The 14,256-nt window shown below is 40.2% G+C and overlaps 1 protein-coding gene across 1 annotated transcript; it reads right to left on the bottom strand.

Moving 5' to 3' along the window:
- Positions 1 to 4,062: 4,062 nt before the first annotated feature.
- On the bottom strand, positions 4,063 to 11,845 carry LOC132097308 (transcription factor GATA-3-like). Its single transcript, XM_059502934.1, has 5 exons — positions 11,635 to 11,845; positions 7,426 to 7,779; positions 5,293 to 5,438; positions 4,712 to 4,837; positions 4,063 to 4,360 (listed from the first exon to the last, which is right to left on the bottom strand). The coding sequence occupies exons 1-5, from the start codon at positions 11,843 to 11,845 to the stop codon at positions 4,073 to 4,075; spliced, it is 1,125 nt and encodes a 374-aa protein (XP_059358917.1). The 3' UTR covers positions 4,063 to 4,072.
- Positions 11,846 to 14,256: the final 2,411 nt, after the last annotated feature.

Genomic DNA, 14,256 nt, shown 5'->3' with positions numbered 1-14,256 from the left:
AAAAAAATCACGCTTCTTGCGTTTGTCAGTCAGTTATGTGAATGGAAAAGAGGTCGTGAGCGCAAACGCTAACGTTCGGGCCTAAACGTGTCAGCTGGACCAGTCCTGTGGTTGCTAATCTCTCCCAGTCATTCAGTAGCATTTCCCCCTCACTATGGTGCCGACTCCACCAGATAACACGGCTTCACCCTGAATGGAGGAAGCCCATGACAGAAAAAAGCGAAAGATGTGCCTCGTGCACCAGGCTTTAAAAAAAAAACGCCCATGCCATTGCTTGCAGCCTCTCTCTGTGCATCTCCCTTTCCCTTTTGCACATTTTTTTTATAGATTCCGGAAAACCAGAAGCCGCCTGCGTTGCACAATGAGGCTCCACTAGAAGCCAGGGGAGCAGAGCTATGTGGTCAACCATGAGAGATGGAAACAGATGGAGGTGAGAGGAGGGGCGCTATCTGAGATATCATCGCCAACCAGAGCTTAGCTCACACAAAAACCCCTATTCCGCAGCGCTGAGGTCTTTTCCCAGATCGGCATGGAACAATGCACACAATAATGCCAATTTGTTGGCTCAGAGATGCTGGGATTGTAGTGCGCGTGTCTGTTTGGATAACCTTTCTGGACGCTAAATGTGATGTCTACCATAACAGGTTGGAGCAACCACTTAGCCACATCACAGCATCTTAATAACACTCAGCACATCTTAGAAACTGCATAGCAACACCCTGGCAACCGCACACAACAGTGAAACATTCCCATATAGCAAAAATCTAAATATAGCATGGAAATATAGCATGCATATATACATACACACACACACACACACACACACGCACACACACATATGTGACCCTGGACCACAAAACCAGTCTTAAGTGTCCATTTGTCGAAATTGAGATTTATACATCATCTGAAGTGTACACCATTGCTGTATTATTAGCTAGAATAGGAAAATACTGGTAATGGCTGAGATACAACTTTTCTGGAATTTGGGGAGCAAAAAAAAAATTTAAATGTTGAGAAAATCGCCTTTAAAGCTGTTCAAATGAAGTCCTTAGCAATGCATGTTACTAATCAAAAATTGAAGTTTTTATATATTTACATTAGGAAATTTACAAAATATCTTCATGGAACATGATCTTTACTAAATATTCTAATGATTTTTGGCATAAAATAAAAATCTATAATGATGATGATAGTTTTCTCAAAATAAGTAAAATGCACATTAAGTGACACAAAGCAGTTCTAGAAATTATGTTTATGTGCTCGTGTACTCCTATATTGAGATGGCAGAGGTTGAAAACACTGCGAGCTTCAGTAGGCCTAAATGAAACCATGTCTTTGCCATTCATTTACAGGAAGGGCAGACTGGGAAAAAATTCAGACTGGAAAATTCATACAAACAAATTCATGGACAAATATATTTTTTTGTATGGACCTGACATAAAAAAGGTTTAAATCTTTAATTTGGGGATATGCAAAATAATTAAAAGTTGTCTCCTGAACTGCACCTTCACTTCCATTTTTCTCTTCAGTTTCTTTATTTTGCCCTGTTATCCATCTCTCGTGACTTTAATACTCAAGATTGAACAAAACTATACTTTACAATACAATACTCTACAATACTACAATATCTTTATAGAAAAATCCTAATACTGTACACGAGTCATGTGTTTCCCTTACAAAAATTAACCTTGCTTTTATTAGCCTATATAAAAGTAAAATAACCTTGTTTTTTTTTGCAAATAGATTTGTATTTATTTTTAAATAAATACATTTGTAAAATACTTTTACATTTTTGGTTATCACATTTAAACAATAGTAACCATTTTCTCTGGATTTATAGTTAAATATTAAAATGTAAATTTAAATCGGAATTTTTTTCAGATAAATTCCTACTGTAACATTACAACAGATAATAATGATGTCCTTTAGTATTTTGAGTGATGGCTGGTGAGCAACGTGCTGCTGCTTGATTAAAAAAAAAAAAAAGACAAAAAAGCATCTTTACAGATGAATGATTATTCTCTCTCTCTCTCTCTCTCTCTCTCTCTCTCTCTCTCTCTCTCTCTCTCTCTCTCTCTCTCTCTCTCTCTCTCTCTCTCTCTCTCTCATTGATTACTCTGAGTCTGATCCAAACCGTTTGGCGGAGGCGCGGAGAGCGCGCGAATCATGACTAACACTTGACTTATTACAGATTTAATTATCAAATGGCGGATTCGCAAATGATCGCTTTAGTACATTCGGCAGGCAATTATACAATAATGATATTAAATAGTGGGGTAAAATCGGCTGCCAGGCCACCGGGAATTGTCCCGGTTCTCCCGGTGTCCAGTCCGCACCTGATTTCCACAGACAGGCAGATTTTTGCATTTTTGCATTTTTGGGGCTTAATATTCACAGACACTAGTCGATGTCATTCTACGAACCAGACTGTTTCCGCATCCCGGAAATTATCAGGGCGGTATGTCTCAGAATAGTCAGTGCAATTTGGGAAAGAAATCAGTTAAATCTGTATGTGGATGTGTGTAAATATTCAAATGTAATCCCCTTTGTAATTGTTAAAAATTTCATAAGTAACTGTAATTTAATTACTCATTTTTTCGTAGTAACTGTAACTAATTACAGTTACAATAATTTTGTAATTAAATTACGTAACGCCGTTACATGTAACTAGTTTACACCCCAACACTGCCTGTAAACAACCACTTGGAACCCCTTAGCAACCACAAAGCAATATCTTTGCAACACAAACCACAACTGTACTTTTAATGGAATTCAAGATACTACCCTGGTAACATATGACATAAAACAACAAAGTGGAACATCTATAAATTTGCAAAACTAAACTACAATGTGTTTCAGACTGTTGAAGATGATCGATCATAGACGATGTTTATCTCATGATAAGCAAATACTGTTGAAGAAAAGTTTTTCTTGTAACTAATTGGCAGTGAAACTTGAAATTAAATTTGACATCACTAATCCACTATGATTTTGTAGAAGTACTGGTCCGCTGTGCTATGGAAAGTGCTGGATTTGCATATTTGCTGTCATGGCACATCGTAACTGTCGAACTCCCACTTACAAGCTTATTCATGCAGGCTACAGAGCTCACAATGGAGTCATAGCAAAACCACAACCACAATAATAAACGTCTGTTATGATTCAGTGACGGTAAAGAGCCTTGATAATTTGATATGGAAACCGTTTCGAATTCAAACAGCATTCAAGCAAGTCTTCACTGCTCCTCTTGTATCTAAGATTTACAGCAAATGCAAAAAGAAAAAGATGCTTCCCGTAAATGTTTATTTGTAAACTGCATTCATTTTCTAGATAACACTTTAAAAACAGCTTACAAATCCCACAAAGAAAAGTGTTAAAGAATGTTAAAGAAAAGTGATTACAAACACACACAAAAGTAAAGACAGTCTATATATATACACTACCATTTAGAAGTTTGGGGTTCGTTTTTGAAATAAGTCTCTCATGCTCACCAAGGCTGCATTTATTTGATCAAAAATACAGTAAGACAGTAATAATGTGATATATTGTTACTATTTAAAATAACAGTTTTCCATTTGAATATACTGCAATTTATTTCTGTAATGCAAAGCTGAAGACTCCAGTCTTTCAGAAATCATTCTAATCCGCTGATTTGATTCAGGATTTCAGGATTCTTTGATAAATATTTAAAAAGATTAACATTACAACATTATAAACGTCTTTACTGTTGCTTTTGATCAATTCATTGCATCCTCGCTAGTTTTCATTTCTTTAAAAATACAAATCTTACTGACCTCAAACTATGGACATGCTACACTAATGCCTCAAAAAAAAAAGGGTTGTAATATTTGTCATCTTTCAAGCTTTTCAAATCAAACAAACTTGAAAAGTGTGTTTGTTCTTTCTTTAAAATAAATGCACGATTTGATGTTTTGTATACAATGCATTGATAGTCAGCTATTATGTGTGCCATGTTTTTTTTCATGCATCTGCGTTAGTTAAGCTTGTATGTATGTTTATATAGAGTATGTGAACACATGGCTGGGCAGTAGTGAGTTCTGTCCTGTTTCCGTCACACCATGCTGGGTAAGATGGCAGCTGGTGGGTGGTATGGGTAAGGCAGGCTGGCGTGGCTGTGGAAGGCAGCGGTGGGCGGCAGTGATTGGGAAGAGGGGCTGTAGATGCCCAGAGCTCCTGGACTCTGAGAATACAAGTCGAAATGCTGATCTGACACAGGATTCTTAGAAAAATACAGATTCTCCACTGTGGCGCTAAAACTTTTCGCTTTCCTGTTCTTGATGGACACTTTACGGTTCCGTGTCTGAATGCCTTCCTTCTTCATAGTCAGCGGTCTATTCACCTGATCAGAGGGACTGAAGTATTAGACAGAGAACACAGAAATTTTTGCCAAATGGAATTGCATGACTAATAAAAAACTGTTTGAAAACCGTCAGAAGCTGACATGTTGGGATATGTTGAAATGTTTTGAAAGAGTTTTCAAGATGGAATTTGTGTTTTTTTTTTGGCACGCAATTCAATCAACGAATCATGCAAATCAGGTAACAGCACAAATGCGGGTTAAAATGTAGTGTTGGACGAAGTTTGCGAGCTGCAAGTTTGTGAGTCTTGAGTGACACAACTTTTTATATTAAAATGACACTCGTTTTACGTTTTAGTAAAAAAGTCATGTGAAATGAGTGAAGTTGCTCACATTGTGAAGCTTGAAATAGAGTCCGCAAGCGTTACACACAGGCTCTCTGCTGGCGTTTCGTCTCCACAGCGTGGTGGTGCTGGTCTGACAGTTCGCACAGTTCGTTCCTGTTCGCTTACTGGTGACCTACAGAAAGAGAAATATCATATAGCAGAAAGTCTATAGATCAGATTTAGACTAGTGTTCAAAACATTCTGACAGTTTGCTGTCAGAATGATACTTTTATTCAGCAAGGACAGCAGTTATAATGCTACAAATCATTCATATATTTGAAATATATGCTGTTATTTTGAACTTTTTATTCATCAAATAATCCAAATGTATCACGTTTTCCACAAAAACATTAAGCAGCACAACAGTTTTCAAACTATAAATAGCAGCAAATCAGCATATTAGAATGATTTCTGCAGGATCATGTGACCGTAATGCTGAAAATTCAGCTTTGCCTCCCAGGAATAAATTACAATTTAAAATTATTTTCAGACAAATCAGAGTTGTATTCAATTGTAATTGTTTTATAGTATTTTTAAATGCCTTCTTTTAAAAGTTTGTTCTCTTTATCACTATAGTGAGTGGTGTACCAGTCTCTTTTTGGGTCGGATGAGGGGTCTGTTCTCTCCGTTCATCTTGTGGTACAGTCCGCAAGCATTGCAGAGGTAGTGTCCCGTTCCATCACGCCGCCACAGAGGGCTTGCAGTGGCCCCACAGTTCACACACTCATGCGGCTCTGCCACCACAAAAGATCAAAAATAATGTTTACACATCACTGTCCAGCTTGATCAGAAACACACTCATAAATATCTTTAAGATTCCAGTTTGAATGTATAATGAGAATGTATAATTATGTGCTGGTGATTTTTATACATTTCAGAAACCAAAGTGCTGATCTGAAGAATCTTCAGAGTGACATCAAAGAACCAAATAGCAGTTGTACCAAAAGAAACCTGAAGAATATTCAACTTTTGAATTTTGATTGTACTCTGTAATTTTGGCAGTAAGAATACTAGGGTAAAAACCTGTTAGTTGGTTAGCAGTAAGCTATACTGTGAAACCGTGCATACATCTTATGTTAATTAATATTTATTGCATTATTGTAGTGTTAGTATTTATCTATTTATTTAGCCTGTAGAAAATCTAGTTGTGATGAACTCTGATTTTGTAGCTTTCTAATTACCAACTGTATTGTTATGGTGGTTGACAGTATATTCTAAAGCTATAAAACTTGGGTCATTTTAAATTAACATGACTTCACATTTTTTAGTTTATTATTAATATTATTATATTATTAATATATATATATATATATATATTCATCAGCCTTTAGTCCAGTCTTCAGTATCACATAATCCTCAGAAATCATTCCAATATGTAGATTTACTATCAATGATGTTCTTTTTAGCTTTCTTTTCTTTAAATAATCCTAAACACAATGTCACAGGATCCAAAAATTATTAAGCAGCAAAACAGTTTCCAGCTCTTTTTTTTGAAGGATCATGACTCTGAAAACTGGAGTAACAGCTGAAGAAAATTCTGATCTGCATCACTGAAATAAGTTATATATTAATGTATATATTCTATATATAAATAAACTCTGACACGGAGAAGAGTGAAAACTCCTCATATTGAGGGGTCGTCATGTGACACACAGCAGCCACAAAAGCATATTGGCAAATTAAGCATTAATTATTTATTTTAATTTTTTTCATTTTTATTAGAAACATTCCCAGACACAGGAACTTTATCATGAAATATCTAGATTCTCACCTTTATAGATTATGTTAATATGCGATGGTCAAAGTAGCCTAACAATGTAATCTATTAACTATGGATAAAAACCTGTCTGTTTACTTAAATAACATATATGGGTGTCATGCCATAACATAATTTTAATAGGACTGACTTTATATTAAATGTAAATTTAACATTGAAAGTTAATGTGATATAAAAACTGCAACTAATCTTCCATTGTACATAAAGAGAGCAAATAACATTTACATTATCAAAGAATATTTTCACTCACAGTCTAGAGTTCAATCACTCTCAAAAACTGCAATTAAAATCACTGAATCCATTAACACTGTGAAATCAATATCTTATTTACAGATTTGAACACACATCTGCACTTTGTTGTTTCTGATGATAGAATTAGCCAGAAGGAGGTATTTAATGAGCGAGCGAGTGAAGTAAGCACCGGCATTTTAGCGATGACTCATCTGAACACCTCTGATTGGCCTTGCATTCATAAGCTCAACAGAATCTTGTGTGATTGGTTATAAAGCGCAGTGCTGTAAAAACGCTTCTGTCTCTGGATCAGCGCATGCGGCAGGGAACTGAATGAATCATTCAAACTGATTCATGAACCAATTCACTGGTTTGCCAACTGGTTTGATCAAGCCTTTGAACAGAATTGACTCAGAAGAAAGAATCATTCGCGAATGGGCATCACTCATTGCCCAGAGAAAAGTAGACGACGCTTTTGGAATAAACTGAAGCATTTAAAACTTTGATTGCATTAAGATAAAGTAACAAGAGGAGCGTCGCCCACAGTAACGAAGTAAAAAATACAGATTTTTCCCCAAAAATTTCTTAAGTAAGAGTAAAAGTACCCATTTTTAAATATACAGTAGTCCAAAAGTATTAGTTACCCAAAAAATGGTCTCAAGTAAATGTAACGAAGTAAATTTACTTGAGAACATTTACCCGTTACTACCCACCTCTGGTTTTTAAAGAGTCTGTCTGCGCATACACGTCACTCACTGTGGGGGGAAACACACCTCCAAAGAACGCCTCCCCATCTCCAGAAGGACTCAGCCTATCTCCTTTCACGCTCTCCTGCACACCGATGGTCACCTTTTGATGCTGGATAGGGAAGTGGAGGGCAGAACAAGGCGGTCTGGCAGAGGAGAGGCCCGTGGTGCTGTGGAAGGATGACGAGGACGTCCTACAAAATGCACTGCTGTGCCAGGATGATGAGGATGATGGGAAGAGGTTGGTTAGAGGTTGGAGGCTTTTAGAACTTTCCAGCCAGGACAGGTTTCCGAGGAATGGAGAGGAGTAAACGGGATATACTGAGGGAGAGAGGAAGGAAAGCTCAAGGAAAGGAACTGAAATCAAGTTTCTGGAGACAAATGAATCCCTAAACAGCCAACAACATTTTTTGGTGTAACTTGACACATTGAAAAGACAAAACACAGCCTTTAGCCATGCATTTGAAATATAACAATTGCTGAAGATGTCAAACAACTTTAAAACCAAGTTTTAAGATAATGATTTTTAGTTCTAGCTGCATAAATTTCCTTTTAAATACTGAAGTTAAATTAAATGTGTAATCATTGAGTTTCACTCACTGTCACGCTATATGTAGTGAGGAGTGAGGAAACCAGAGATACACAAGACAATAATACTTTAATCCAACCTTCAAGGGAATACACCGGGGCAACAGGCCACAATGAGTCAAGGGGCATGACATTGCTCCCCACACCCGGAAGGTGCGACATTGTACTGTTTAACAACAGAGGGGGGTGGACACCCGGGAGGTGGGCGTCATACAGAGACAACAGAGGAGACAACAGAGGGAGAAATCAGGAGGAGCTTGGAGCAGGAGGAGCCCAGCAGGACCCAGGAGCCATAACACAGCCATAACAGTGGCCCATTTTGGAGCCAACGGAGGGAGAAGCCATGGAGGAGGAGGGGCCGCAAAGCCATGGTGGAGCTGACGGGTCAACGGGCCGAGGCGGAGGCCAGGACTCAGAGGCTGGAGGCGGAGGTGAGGGAGACTCTGACCACGGCGACACTGGAGGATGGCAGTCCCGCAGGGCTCGCACCGCAATGATGATGTGCTGAGGGCGAGCAGAGGGGTTGCCAGATGACAGCGGTAGAGAGGGGTGGAGCAGGTGGGAGGGCAAGCAGCAGGCACTGGAGGACACTTTCTAGGAGCAGGCACTGAAGGACACTTTCTAGGAGCAGGCACTGGAGGACACTTTCTAGGAGCAGGCACTGGAGGACACTTTCTAGGAGCAGGCACTGGAGGACACTTTCTAGGAGCAGGCACTGAAGGACACTTTCTAGGAGCAGGCACTGGAGGACATTTTCTAGGAGCAGGCACTAGAGGACACTTTCTAGGAGCAGGCACTGAAGGACACTTTCTAGGAGCAGGCACTGGAGGACATTTTCTAGGAGCAGGCACTGAAGGACACTTTCTAGGAGCAGGCACTGGAGGACATTTTCTAGGAGCAGGCACTGGAGGACACTTTCTAGGAGCAGGCACTGAGGACACTTTCTAGGAGCAGGCACTGGAGGACACTTTCTAGGAGCAGGCACTGAAGGACACTTTCTAGGAGCAGGCACTGAAGGACACTTTCTAGGAGCAGGCACTGGAGGACACTTTCTAGGAGCAGGCACTGAAGGACACTTTCTAGGAGCAGGCACTGGAGGACATTTTCTAGGAGCAGGCACTAGAGGACACTTTCTAGGAGCAGGCACTGAAGGACACTTTCTAGGAGCAGGCACTGGAGGACATTTTCTAGGAGCAGGCACTGAAGGACACTTTCTAGGAGCAGGCACTGGAGGACATTTTCTAGGAGCAGGCACTGGAGGACACTTTCTAGGAGCAGGCACTGAGGACACTTTCTAGGAGCAGGCACTGGAGGACACTTTCTAGGAGCAGGCACTGGAGGACACTTTTTAGGAGCAGGCACTGAAGGACACTTTTTAGGAGCAGGCACTGAAGGACACTTTCTAGGAGCAGGCACTGGAGGACACTTTCTAGGAGCAGGCACTGAGGACACTTTCTAGGAGCAGGCACTGGAGGACACTTTTTAGGAGCAGGCACTGAAGGACACTTTCTAGGAGCAGGCACTGGATGACATTTTCTAGGAGCAGGCACTGGAGGACACTTTTTAGGAGCAGGCACTGAGGACACTTTCTAGGAGCAGGCACTGAGGACATTTTCTAGGAGCAGGCACTGGATGACATTTTCTAGGAGCAGGCACTGAGGACATTTTCTAGGAGCAGGCACTGAGGACACTTTCTAGGAGCAGGCACTGGAGAACACTTTCTAGGAGCAGGCACTGGATGACATTTTCTAGGAGCAGGCACTGAGGACACTTTCTAGGAGCAGGCTTTGGAGAACACTTTCTAGGAGCAGGCACTGGATGACATTTTCTAGGAGCAGGCGCTGAAGAATCGGAAGCCTCCTCAGGGCTGGACGAGGGAAGCATGGACGAAGGAGGGCTGAACGGGACCAACGGAGACAAGGAGAGAGGAGAGGGGGCAGTTCAACTGCCAGATCAGATTCCCAGTCAATGAGATCCTCCTCCTCGTTTTGGCCCTTTTGCCACACCATATTCAGCTCACCCTCAGCAGCTGTGCATGGAGCAGAGCCCCTCTCTGCACTCATACGATCCGTGGTTTTCTCCCTTGTGGCAGGCAGTGTTGCCGGCTCACACACCTGGACTGACGTCACGACCTCTGGCTCCGCGGCAATCCTCAGCTCTGTCACTTTCTCTAGTGTTGGCTCGTCGGTTGCGGCAGGTTCTGGCTCTCTGTCAGCGGTGGGCTCGGGCATGTTCTCCGCACATAGAGAAGAAGGTGGGCTGGGCTCTGGGTCGGGATTTGGATCCGGCGAGATCATCCATGGGGCAGATGGTAAATGGAGACCCGTTTTTAGACAGAGTTCACTCCATGAAGGCGACGAATTCCTTCCGAGGACTATCTTCGGACGACAGCGCTCTGCACACAGTGTTTAGGCTTGCATCATAGAAAGCGCAGAGCGCGTCGTCCGGGTAGCTGATGATGTGCGCTAACAACAGAAACTGTCTGATATGGTTCATAAGAGATCGGCCTCTCTGCTCCAGCAGGAGGAGAAGGAATTTGGGGCGAAGGAGTGGATCCACGGAACACAACAGAAACAAAACACTGAGAAAAATGGAGGGTAGACAAATGGAAGTAACTGTTTTGGTCGGAGATTCTGTCACGCTATGTGTAGCAAGAAGTGAGGAACTATGAAACCAGGGATACACGAGCCAATAATACTTTAATCCGACCTTCAAGGGAATACACAGGGCCACAGGACACACATGGGTAGATGTATAATCTCCAACAAACATGAACTGAATGGACTAGGGATTATAAATACAGGATGATTGGGAAAACACAGGTGCTAGGAATGACTCATTAAAAGGGTACACGGCACACATGGGGAGGAAAAACACAACACAGGGGCATGACACTCACCTTATGGCTTGAAACTTTGGCTTACATATATTTTATCTGTACTAGAGGGTCCTTACTATATTATTTATTGGCTTTTTACTTCATAGGACAGCACAGTACATTATGGACATGTTAATACTATGGCATTGTTCTTAAGGTATCATGTAAATGCATTTAGAGAAATTAATAATTATATCAATGAAGAATGCATTAAATTCATCAAGCATTACAGTAAAGACATTTATAATGTTACAACAGATTTCTATTTTAAATAAATGCTGGATTTTGTAACTTTCTATGTATCAAACAATCCTGAAAATCGTAAAATTCCACAAAAATATACAAGTACAACTGATTTCAACACTGATAATGATTAAAAAATTATTCTAAAACAGCAAATCAGCATATCAGTATGATTTCTGAAGGATCATGTGACACTGAAGACTGGAGTAATGATGCTGAAAATTCAGCTTGTCATCACAGGAATAAATTGCATTTTAAAATATATTAAAACAGAAAATTGTGATTTTTAAATTGAAATTATATTTCACAATATTACTGTTTTTACTGTATTTTTGATCAAATGTGGTGACAATATGAGGCGTCTTTTTTAAAAACATTTAAATATCTCACAGCGATTGGATGAATGGTAGGTAGTGTATATCAAAGTACCATGTGATACTGCCATAATAGTGTGCTGTGTCCTGTACCTGGGCTGTTTTGAAAAGCTCCAGATGAACAGCCATGGACCGGGCTGTTGAACAAAGAGGGCAGGCTGCTGTAATCGGCATCAGTGCAGGGGAACATCGAACCCTCTTCAGTGTGGACCATATAGCTGGAGTCAGTTGGGTAATAGGGCATCACCTCTGATGATACCATGAAGGAGGAAACCCAGCGAGCCTGTTCAATGGAGGTCTCCATGTCTGTCTGGAACCTTTTACACACACACACGTATATATATTTTCCACAGTAGCAATGTAAAGTATAGTGCAAAGAGGATTTAAAAAAAAATATTACTTATTTCGATAACTGCAATAGAATATCTTCAGTTAAAAGTTGTAATTCATATCAGGAAAACATCCTATATGTCTTTGCAAATCAATCGCAATAACATTTATTATATGTGCACAAGACCATATTTACATTTCAAATCATATTTTCCCAAAACCCATACTTTCACTTAGCAAGTTGCATGACAAATCACAACACCAATGACAGTCTCGCCTACCCATTTAACAAAAATGACATTTAGAATGAAATTACATGATAAGCATCACTGGCATTGTTTGCTTTGCAAATGCAACTGTAGATAATGTAATGTAGATCTGATTGCAAAGTGGCATACCTGAGTTTATCTCTTCAGTATTCAGGACAGGTGTCTGCGATGAAGATGAGTGCCACTGATGGGTCAGAACTTTATGAGTGAAGGTTTCTGTGCTCTGGCATTGTGGGTGAGACATGTGGGGACAGTGGGCGGAGCCAAAGACAGGTCAGCTTCAGCAAACGTGGTGCCTCATGAGTACAAATGCACAAAAAAGTCTGGAAATATCCCACATCAGTCTGCATTGCAAATGAGAATTACAAATATGCAAAGCGACAGAGGGTAAAATGACCAAAATCAAATACTCAAGAGTAAATTCTCAAATATTTACTTTATTATATACAACCCGAATTCCGGAAAAGTTGGGATGTTTTTTTAAATTTTAATAAAATGAAAACTAAAAGACTTTCAAATCACATGAGCCAATATTTTATTCACAATAGAACATAGATAACATAGCAAATTTTTAAACTGAGAAAGTTTACAATTTTATGCACAAAATGAGCTCATTTCAATTTTGATTTCTGCTACAGGTCTCAAAATAGTTGGGACGGGGCATGTTTACCATGGTGTAGCATCTCCTCTTCTTTTCAAAACAGTTTGAAGACGTCTGGGCATTGAGGCTATGAGTTGCTGGAGTTTTGCTGTTGGAATTTGGTCCCATTCTTGCCTTATATAGATTTCCAGCTGCTGAAGAGTTCGTGGTCGTCTTTGACGTATTTTTCGTTTAATGATGCGCCAAATGTTCTCTATAGGTGAAAGATCTGGACTGCAGGCAGGCCAGGTTAGCACCCGGACTCTTCTACGACGAAGCCATGCTGTGTTATAGCTGCAGTATGTGGTTTTGCATTGTCCTGCTGAAATAAACAAGGCCTTCCCTGAAATAGACGTTGTTTGGAGGGAAGCATATGTTGCTCTAAAACCTTTATATACCTTTCAGCATTCACAGAGCCTTCCAAAACATGCAAGCTGCCCATACCGTATGCACTTATGCACCCCCATACCATCAGAGATGCTGGCTTTTGAACTGAACTCTGATAACATGCTGGAAGGTCTCCCTCCTCTTTAGCCAGGAGGACACGGCGTCCGTGATTTCCAACAAGAATGTCAAATTTGGACTCGTCTGACCATAAAACACTATTCCACTTTGAAATAGTCCATTTTAAATGAGCCTTGGCCCACAGGACACGACGGCGCTTCTGGACCATGTTCACATATGGCTTCCTTTTTGCATGATAGAGCTTTAGTTGGCATCTGCTGATGGCACGGCGGATTGTGTTTACCGACAGTGGTTTCTGAAAGTATTCCTGGGCCCATTTAGTAATGTCATAGACACAATCATGCCGATGAGTGATGCAGTGTCATCTCAGAGCCCGAAGACCACGGGCATCCAATAAAGGTCTCCGGCCTTGTCCCTTACGCACAGAGATTTCTCCAGTTTCTCTGAATCTTTTGATGATGTTATGCACTGTAGATGATGAGATTTGCAAAGCCTTTGCAATTTGACGTTGAGGAACATTGTTTTTAAAGTTTTCCACAATTTTTTTACGCAGTCTTTCACAGATTGGAGAGCCTCTGCCCATCTTTACTTCTGAGAGACTCTGCTTCTCTAAGACAAATGAGACTGAGACTTTTTTGAGACCTGTAGCAGGCATTAAATTTTAAATGAGCTAATTAAGTGGAAAAAAGTGTAAAATTTCTCAGTTTAAACATTTGCTACGTTATCTATGTTCTATTGTGAATAAAATATTGGCTCATGTGATTTGAAATTCCTTTAGTTTTCATTTTATTAAAATGTAAAAAACGTCCCAACTTTTCCGGAATTCGGGTTGTATATATAGTTAGGGTAAAAAAATCATTATACAAGCAAAAGGGAAAGTGGAGCCAATAACAGATGCAAAGCGTAGCTTAATATGTAACACAAGAGGACAGTTGAGCGGATCGCACTAATGCAAATAGAGACAAATGCTGCAATCATTCTAAAGATGTCCAGCCTGACCACATGCACACA

The sequence above is a fragment of the Carassius carassius genome, chromosome 21, assembly GCF_963082965.1.
Source record: "Carassius carassius chromosome 21, fCarCar2.1, whole genome shotgun sequence".
In the NCBI taxonomy this organism is placed as follows: domain Eukaryota; kingdom Metazoa; phylum Chordata; class Actinopteri; order Cypriniformes; family Cyprinidae; genus Carassius; species Carassius carassius.
The sequence above is the reverse complement of the archived record's forward strand: the minus strand, read 5'-3'. Positions and strand labels throughout refer to the sequence as shown.